Below are 9,885 nucleotides of genomic sequence, written 5' to 3'. Positions count from 1 at the left end.
CTCACGCGCGTACTAACTTAATATGTTTTCCAAAACAAAGAATTTGTGCAACAAGAAAAAGAGTACTTTTCTTCTTGTGTAAACAAGCGCGTATGAAGTCTGTGTTGTGTGTGCGTGTGTGTGTGTGTGTGTGTGTGTGTGTGTGTTTCAATGTGTGAATCTTTGAGAAGCGATTCGTACGATTTCAACTCTCCCGCTTAGATACAACCAAACCCCCACCTGCTTACACACGAAGAAGCAAAAGAAATAAAAAATAAAATAAAAAATTCAACCCAAGTCGCATCGATACGGAAGCGCCGAATCATACCACTGCACAACGAAGGCCGCTGACGAAAGGTGTGACATTGGTATATTATGTTGGAAGGGAAGTATAAAACTTAACACCTGAATGTGTCGCTCACCGCCGCCTGGTGGACATGCCCACACCGCTGATCTTTTAACATGTAAAATACTGGACATTGAAAGCAAACGCGACCCTTGTTTCCCTCTTTAAAACTGTGCATGTTTGTGTGCGTGCGTGCGTGCGTGCGTGCGTGTGTGTGTGTGTGTTTGTGTGTGTGTGTGTGCGCGCAGGCTCGACCAGAGATGAGGAGCTGAAAGCTTGGTGGCCCGGTGCACTGGACATGCAATCATGCTGGCCTCCCCGCTGACCGCCGCCCAGTGGACACCCACACCGCTGACCGCAGGCCAGGCACCGCTCTCCCCACACTCCTTCTGGCAAGGTCAGCATTTGATGGACATTTTGATTGATTAAAGGCACAGTCCTTCCCGTGTAAACAATTTGCCTCGCCATTTTAGAGCTGGCCAGGCTTTTACATGGGATAAAGGCCATCCCTCCGATTGGACATATACCAAAAATCAGCATCTTGACTGATTTATGTTTGCATTGTGAATGAATTGTTTATGAATCAATTTCTTAAAATGAATTAATTAAGACATGAATTCATCACATAACTTTAACTCTAACTGTTTCCCAAACGTTTTAACGAGAAGGTCTGTACCTGGTTGATTGATTAGCTGGTTGACTGGTTTACTTATTTATTTGTTTGCATGCTTCCTTTTTTGCTCTCAGTACCTTTTTGCGAAGTTGATAATTTTTGCTTCATTTATTCTCAAAGTATACCTTTGGCAAGATGAATATTTTGTTGTTTCTCCAAGTACCTATTGGCAAGTTGATTTCTTGTTGTTTTTCAATGTAACTATTGGCAAGGTGATTATTTTGTTGATTTTCATACATGTAGTACCTATTTGCAGGGTGATACTTTCGTTGGTTCTCAAAGAACCTATTGCCAAGGTTATAAAAACACAAAAATACCAAGCATGCATCCTCCAAAATCGGCGTGTGACGGGATGTTAACGGTCATACGAGTGAAAACCAAGTCGTGAGAAAAACTCGAGTGTACGTAGGAGTCTCAGCCCATAATCGCAAAGATTTGCTGATCACACATGGTCGGTGCTCTAGGTACGCGTGGTTTTACACATCAGTGTCACACAACCAGGAAATTGTGGAAAAAAACATATATATAAAAAGATGTTTTTTATTTTCTATTTTTTATTTTATTTCATCTAATATTTGTTACTGGCGAGTCAAGAATCACGACATTGATGAGTGGTGTACACATACGCATTCCTGATATTGGTTTCCTTAAACAGAGCGTATGTTTAGCTGATCATGGCAATAGCTTCTCAGCTATGGTATAATGAGTACCCCCTACCTTTTCTCTCTTTTTAACGTTTAAAACTTCACAAAACAATATTCAATGAAAACATGGATCTTGTACTATTATTCAATAAGTGCGACATCAGATTTTATTCATACACTCGCGATTTGTCGATAGGACACGCTGGATCTTCCAAAGAAACTAAATCACAATAGTGATAGCATTGTAATATCAAACAAACTACATGTGTTTCTTAATTTCTTTGAATTAATTAAATAAAAAAAGCTAGGAAAAAAAGAAAGAAAAGAAGTTAACAAAAATCGAGAAGAGGATAGAACCACCATGGAGGCCGTGTAACGAGAAAAAAAACACAGACAAAAACACAACAACAACAACAACAACAAAAACAAAGCAAATTAAAAAAAACATGACGACAACATGACTCAGATATTCACAATTAATTCTCTGATTTAAATGGCCAACTTACTAGCAGCACTCCCCTCTCTAATTCAGAACATTCTGGATGGAGGAGGGGATAAAGAATGATGAGGGAAGCTGACAAACAGACAGAAAGACAGACAGACAGACAGACAGGCTGAAAGAGATGATCGTAAACCAATTCAGCGGTTGCCTCCGGAACTTTTCGGCATTTTTCCATTTTTGTATGTGCAATTACCAAAACAGAAATTTTTAACTTTTCAGTTTTAATTACATTTAACAACAGTAATTTGTGTATACATTAAAAAAAAAGTCTCTTCATTTATCATGACAGCATGATATTATTTAACTAGATGTCGCGACAAAGAAACTGTTTGTTGTTGGATACATTTGCCCTTACCTTGCGGTTACTACCTGATGACAAGACCTCTAGCGCGATCACTGTCTGTCCTAAAGTCACCTACAGTTACCTTCGACCCCGAAGCCAGCATGACGTCAACAGCTGAGAGAAAAGACGCTGGTGACGAACTTGCAGAGGAGATAGGAGAAGATAAGGACCTCTCTTACACGATAAGGCTGCTCGCTTACGCAGATAGAGGAGGAGCTACTAACGAGTTACATAGGAGTAAGTCTTCGCGATCTGCAAAAAGACGTGCATTAGAGCTGTATCATCCCCCCTCCACCTTTATCCCTTTACGGTGGCATATCTTTCCCATGGATTTTCAGACTTTCTTCATTTCAAATAAGCCCTCTGGATCATGACAGCCAATCAGAAAGCGGCACGTGACAGACAGTTGAATTCGTGATAAGAGTAGCGTCCAAGACAAGATCGCAAAACAATACAAACTTCGAACCGGTTCTTGTCAGTTGTGAGACTGACCCACTAAAGACAGGATTACTTCGTCAATACAGTCTAGTTGTCTAGTTTACGTTAAAAACAGACCTTTCCTGTCTCGAAGTTAAATAATTATCATCACTTGTTTAATGTATCCTCGGTGAAAGGGGACTAGCTAGTTTACCAAAGGCACTGGGTGAATGTGTTACGTAAAATAGACCTGTGCGGTCTTCAAGTTAAAAAAAACCCACCATAATTATCACCGAGGAGAACAGTTTGTGAATGTAGTTGTGGTGGCTGTAGTTTTCCATAAAAAAAAAAAAACGAACAAACAGTGCTGTCTCTGTGTTTTTATCAGATTTGTAACGTATCGTCGTATGGCTAAAAACTGACCCGTGCGTGCTGTATCAAAGTTAAAAGAATAATTGAAATCGACGATAAAGAAGTGTAGCTTGTCAATTGATAAAATCTAAAAGTGCTGGCTGAAATTTCTGTAAAAACATACCCGTGCCTTCGGGAAGTTTAATGGAATTGTTGATACCATCATGGTACATGAACTGTATGGAGCGGTCATTTAAACCCTATTTCCGACACATGAGGCTTCTCCCGCGCGGCGAATGAATGGAGCTACCAAAATGGTGTGTATTTTGAAACAACCTGTTCTTTGCTACTGTGCATGGACGACAGAAAAAGGTGTCAACATTTCAAAATGTATCAGGGTTGCTGAAATTCTGCTTTTAAGTAGCTAGTTTGGTGCAGAATCTGATGTCATTATCAGGAAAGCAGCAGAGGGAATTATTTGTATGCAATAGTCAGTTAATGAGTTGAAACTGTCGGTGGATGTTGTCTGTGATGCCATCTTGTTCTGAGAGGCGCGCTTTGTCCTTCTCCTGCGATCAATTTCTTGTAAGTTCCGACGAGGTAGAGATGGCACAGAAATTTAAGATTTGTTTCTTTAGGAAGCTTTTCACTTTTATGTCCAAGGTTCTCAATATCAAAAACCTCGGAAAAGGTTTTTGTTTGTCCTATGAAGTAATATTTGAAGCACGTATGGGTCAGAATTGACGTTTATTGCGACTTTTTAGGATAAAACTTGTAGTTTTGGGGACACATTTATCTTCCAGAATAATAAAGATAGAACTTTGAAGTTTATTTTATTTCACTCAACAGGCCCCTAGATCCAGTAACAGAGGAACTTTTTTTTCATAATTATGAACACATATTGTTCCATGGGTAGATATCACAGGCACAATATAAATGTCGGAAAAATGCCAGTAAGAAGATTGAACAATTAGTATTGACAATGCTAGTGTTCAAAAAACGATTCTGAGAAAACTGTTAAAAAATTTAAAAAAAAGGTGTCAAATGTTAATAAACCATTTTGAAAATTATCGCTTTATTGCAAGAAAGAGTTTGACGATGATAAAATGACTTCTATGGTGTTCAAAGTAGCTTAAAATGCTGAGAACCCAAAATAAGTGTTTTTTGTTTTTAAATGTCGTGCCATCTCTGGCCTTAAAATGTATTTCACAGCACCAATGAATAAACCTGAGAGCTAGTAGACACCTTCAGCGACGATAATGATGTCTTTGGGGCAGGATTTTTAGCTCCTGTACTGTTACTGCGTCAGTCTTACCTCCGAAACATGGCCGCGTCACGTTGAACGAATGTGCTCGATTATAAGCATTTACGTTTATCTGGAATGAGGTTACTACAGTTACATTGCGAGTTTTGATTGCTCCTTGAAGTGAAACTTGATATTGTCTGACCTTAGATTGTGTATGTATAAATCTTCCAAAAGTTCTACATAAAAGACCATACCAAATGGTCGCTTACGTTTCACTTTTCACCGTCGGCCTGATATAGACGATTTTCAGAAATAGTTCTTTCGGGTCTGTTGTGAAAAATTGAATATCATTGATATAATAGTGAGTGTTCACTAATAAGCTGACCGTTAACAAATGATTGAAGCCACCCTCCGCCTCCCGTAAACCATCAGTTTCTGGCCACGGACACTGTCAGGCTTTTACACAAAGTACAAACACGCTTTCGTTTAAACACTTACCGCGAAATAACACCCTAGGTGCCCTCCATAAAGAGTGGGTTTTTTTTCAAAGAATTTATTTTTGCGTGGACAGGCGGATTTCTTTCAAGAGAAATCGAAAGCCTCGTTATGGCTCTAGACCTAACTTTTAAAATCTAAATAATAAATTGACAGCTTGTTACACAAACAGTGACAAAGAATTATTTTATCATCAAAACGAAGTCAGTACTGTTCGAAGTTGTAAAAGTTAGAAAGGATGTATGTCAAGCAAACCGGGAGAATGGGTCGACTGGTGTGTGCAACTTGCAGCTCTTTTGAATTGATGACGGGGAAGTGGGCTACCAAAAACGATACAACTTTGGCTTTTTTTAAATGCTGGTCGACTGAGATTTCTACCATTTGATACTGTTTGTTGCTGTGCCTGTGTAGAATGAGTATCGCGTATATAAACGTACTTCCGCAACAGGGCTGCTATCACATCAAATGAGCTGCATGTTATTTTGCCAAAGCAGACGAATTTTCCGCAAACCGCTAGTCTCTTTGAAGATGCCGCCACTCTGTTTTGTGTCACTATCGGTCATTTTTTTCTATGGCACTATGAGCGCCCTAGTTATAACGTTGTGCTGGAATTGTATTTTAGATTCAGAGGTGCACAATAACATGCTTTTGCAGATAAAAGACTAGGATTGAAAGCGCAAAGGACTAAATTGATCATGTTTGAAAAAGTGCGATGGCTCGGGGGTTGAATAAACCACGAGAACTGGAGTGTGGTTTACGCATGCTAAAAGGTTCAAGTGATCTGTTAGTGTCATTTAATTTTGTTGAATGCTAGTGTGAGTGTGTCCCCTAAGGTTACTTGCTGTTTTAGTGAAAGATGTCATCGTTGTGTAAACCTCCTGTGAGGCGGAGTGGGGCTTTAAAGACGTGCCTCGAAAACAATAGCAAAGTGTGCCTGTCGGCTCATATTGTTATTCATTCTCTAGAAACGTATGGTACAATTTGCTAACAGTCAGCAAATAAGAAATAACTCATTTTATCTCACGTGACGCAAAGCAATTTCTTGGGGCTTGATATGAACGCCAGTACAAAGACGATTTACAAGCAAAAACGGACTCCTACGGTATTGTTGTTCTTGTATTTTTACTGGAAAACGTCCAGCCTACAACACATGGTGTTTTACAGAATAATAACGTCAAATGTTTTTGTAAACAGGTTGAAACACTTGGTCTCTTTCATCATAAGAGTGAACATAAGATATTGGAGCAGTGTAAACAGACATATGCGGGCATGAGGGAGAGAAAGAAGAATTTATTTATTTATTTATTTGGTGTTTAACGTCGTTTTCAACCACGAAGGTTATATCGCGACGAAGAGAAAGAAGAAATATTCCCCCCAAAAGACAATCCAAATGAACAGTGGATGATATAATTATAGGCATCTGGCGAGAAAAAAACGCGATTGGTTTGAACTTAAGTTTTTTTACAAACGCATCCAGTTCTCATGTTTTCGTAGGAATGACCGATCATGTGTGATTACCAATGATGATATGCGGTCCAGTACGTCCGTGGTTACCTGAGGACACAGCACGCCTTTGCCGTGATGCTCCATTGTAAAATCCTCAAGAACAAGTACGGCTGCCTATATATCGGAATGATTAAAAATAGTCGAATACATCTTCCCATAAGAATGACAGAGCCACCTTCTCTGCAACAAATGGTCCTGAAAGTGTTTAACACCTTTATGCTCAGCTACAATTATATTGATTTATTGACTGATTTATTCAATTATTTATCTATTTCAGTATCTATTCATCTGTCCGTCTAATCATCTTTGTATTTGTTATCTAATTATTTTATCATAATTAAAGTGTCTTATTTTCAGATTTTCTGACTCCACAAGAAATGGAAGACACAGACAGTGTCCCCACAGGACCTTACGACAACCACCTCCATTACCAACACAACCAAGACACTGCCACCACTGTCACTGTCAACGGCACTGAAAGCTTCACACCACCTGCACGTGAATTAAGCTTTTCAACGCATAATCAGTTCATGACACCATCTCGGAGCATAACGGAAAACTCACAAGACCCACGCGAGAGAGATGCCTTGGCGGTTCTAACGACGATCTCGACTCAGCACATCGCTCCACTCACAAAGTTAGAAGGCCAGACAGGCTTCGGTCATGATCAGGAGAAGGCGTTTGCGGAGACCCACGATTCATTGTCGGCTCTGGCAGCCATCACAGCTCAGCATCCCTCGCACATTCACAAAGACCTGTGTGATCCTTTAAAAGCCATGTCCGCAATAGCTGTTGACTCCTCCGTGGCGCCGCGGAGTGGTAAAGGTGGAAAGGGGAGAGCGTGCGGTCGCGGTGACGGAAAGCCCGGCGGGAGTTCTGATGTTGACGTCAGCAGCACGATGTCTCGTCCATGTGACGTATGCGGGGAGCCAGCCAGCGGCCACTACTTCGGCGCGCTCGTCTGCCTGCCGTGCAAGGTAGGTGGCATGTTGATTGTTTTTTGAGTTAGTTTGTTTGTTTGTTTGTTTGTTTTGTTGTTTGTTTGTGGGTGTGTTTGTTTGTTTGTGTGCCTCTTTCTTTTTGTTTCTTTCTCTCTCACATGAAACCACCTACGAACGCACGCACGCACGCACGCACGCACGCACGCACCCACGCACGCAAGCACGCATACACGCACGGACGCACGCACGCACGCACACACATACACACACACACACACACACCAAAATCGTCACCCCCCAAACAACATTAAGCCCTCTGTGTTTCAGCACCAACAGCTAGAATCAAGACAATTTTGGACAGGACCAAAATGTAAATGGTGTAGGGGAAGGGCTCCTAATATGGACCGGCTCCTATAGTATGGACCACCTCCTGTTCTGACAAACTAACGGCGCTAGAGCGCTCAAAGCAATTTCATTCGCTGTATTCACCCTCTCTGGATAACTTGCACATGTCAAAACAGTTGCAGAAACACAAACCTCAAAACCGTTAGGCTTTTTCTCTTTTTTTCACTTTTGGCAGGGTTAACAGAAAAATAAGCCCCATAAGCAGTACGTAGGGGAAGGGCTCCTAATATGGACCGGCTCCTATAATATGGACCACCTCATGTTCTGATAAACTAACGGCGCTAGAGCGCTCAAAAAAATTGCATTTGCTGTATTCACCCTCTCCGGGTAACTTGCACATATCAAAACAGTTGCAAAAACACAAATCTCAAAAGCGTTAGGCTGTTTCTCTTTTTTTCACTTTTGGCAGCGTTCACTCTAAAGTTGCCACCTAAAACGGACTCGTTTCTGTCCACAGCCAAAGCTTTTATCACACACAAAATTGCTATATATGACAACTGAGACCGACCGTATTAGCAATGTTGACCCCGAGTTTCTACTGCAAACAAAAAATAATAGCAAAATCTCAAAGTATGTGTGAGTCCCCTAATATGGACCACCTTCAACAAATCGAAGAAAATAAAAGCTAAAGGCTATTTTCATTAATTCATTAAGAAGCTTGCTGGAAATAACCTATTACTAGCCCTCGAGATTTCAAATAAATATAACAAATAGTCTTTTTTTCGTGGAAGTTGATAATTTCACTTATTTTCACTCTGTTTTTGATCAGCTTCTTTAGTTTCCTGGTGTGCTTCAAATAATGCTCTCATCAACCCGAAACAGATACATCTAAAGCATATTTTAATTAGTCTGACTTGCACACTAAGTTGTATCATGTTATTTTGAAGTATAGGGGACTTTTTACAGTGATTCGTGAAGGCCGCTTCACTGGTCCATATTAGGCGCCCAGGCTCCTAATATGGACCATTTGTGATTTTTTTTCTGTATTTAATTTTTGCTGAATGTCTATCGAAGCTATTTCACTCTAGTTAGGCCTAACGATTAACCTAAGAGAGAAGGACTACCAAACCCAAAATGAAACTTCTTCGCAAGAAATCAAAGCTAGTTATCAGCATGAAACAAAAAGTGGTCATATTAGGAGCCCTTCCCCTACTACACGCAAGACAAGAAATCCCACACAAAACAAAAACAGTGATGCATGACATTTGATGTTCTGAACAATCAGTAGTCTTTAAATCACAGCAGAAAGATGTGATCTGGCAGGTACAGGTTTCTTTATATGTGTTTGCAACATTCTAGCTGGTGTCATTTGCTGGCTGCTCACCTGTAGAACACCATTTTGAGGATTAGTTGTTGACGTCACTTATAGGAAGAAGACAATGGGAAACAAGCAAGAGTTATATTTTACATGCCCGTATGCCTGTCTTACACTGTGCCGAATATCCTTGCGAATATGAACATGTTGTATTCGGCAAAAAAGAGACGAATGGACAGAAAAAAATATTGAAAATTCGAAGCCTTACCGATCATTGCGAATGCATACAAATCCATATACGAATGTCTTGCGGATGTATTACGAACGTTGCGAGTGGCCTTGCGAGTGTTGCGAGTGCTTGCAAACATTTTACGAATAAAGCGATTATGCAATTTTCATTGTTCGTAATACTGTGCCGAATTTCCCTTGCGAATAGAATTCACCAATAATTCGTAATGATCGGGACATGGTCGCAAGACATTCGTAAATGTTCTTAACCATTCGCCACCATTCGTCTCTTGTTGCGAATATTAGCAACATGCTCCTAATATTCGCAAGGAATGCATATTCTTCAGTATTCGCAAGCCATTCGTAATCATCGTAAAGGTATTCGTAGCGCTCGCAATGATCGGTACACATTCGCCAGCACTCGCAACTATTCGTAAGACATTCGCAAGAAATGTGTATATGAACATGTTGTATTTGGCCAAAAAAAGAGACTAATGGACAGGAAAAATATTGACCATTCGAAGCCTTACGAATCCTTGCGAATGTCTTACGAA

At 40.3% G+C, this 9,885-nt stretch overlaps 1 protein-coding gene across 1 annotated transcript; it reads left to right on the top strand.

Annotated features, from left to right (window-relative positions):
* The first annotated feature begins 575 nt into the window (after positions 1-575).
* On the top strand, positions 576-7,994 carry LOC138952701 (uncharacterized). Its single transcript, XM_070324399.1, has 3 exons — positions 576-722; positions 6,860-7,479; positions 7,965-7,994. Exons 1-3 carry the CDS (start codon positions 632-634, stop codon positions 7,992-7,994), a joined length of 741 nt encoding a protein of 246 aa, XP_070180500.1. The 5' UTR covers positions 576-631.
* Positions 7,995-9,885: the final 1,891 nt, after the last annotated feature.

Source organism: Littorina saxatilis, linkage group LG17, assembly GCF_037325665.1.
Source record: "Littorina saxatilis isolate snail1 linkage group LG17, US_GU_Lsax_2.0, whole genome shotgun sequence".
Taxonomy (NCBI): Eukaryota; Metazoa; Mollusca; class Gastropoda; order Littorinimorpha; family Littorinidae; genus Littorina; species Littorina saxatilis.
Note: the sequence above shows the minus strand (reverse complement) of the source record. Positions and strands in the feature narration are given on the sequence as shown.

What these genes read in the sequence shown, in the direction of transcription:
- LOC138952701 (XM_070324399.1), top strand. Translation starts at nt 632, where the DNA reads ATGCTGGCCTCCCCGCTGACCGCCGCCCAGTGGACACCCACACCGCTG. An exon ending in CCCACACTCCTTCTGGCAAG is followed by an intron (nt 723 to 6,859) that starts GTCAGCATTTGA and finishes TCTTATTTTCAG; the next exon opens with ATTTTCTGACTCCACAAGAA. An exon ending in TCGTCTGCCTGCCGTGCAAG is followed by an intron (nt 7,480 to 7,964) that starts GTAGGTGGCATG and finishes ATGTCAAAACAG; the next exon opens with TTGCAGAAACACAAACCTCA.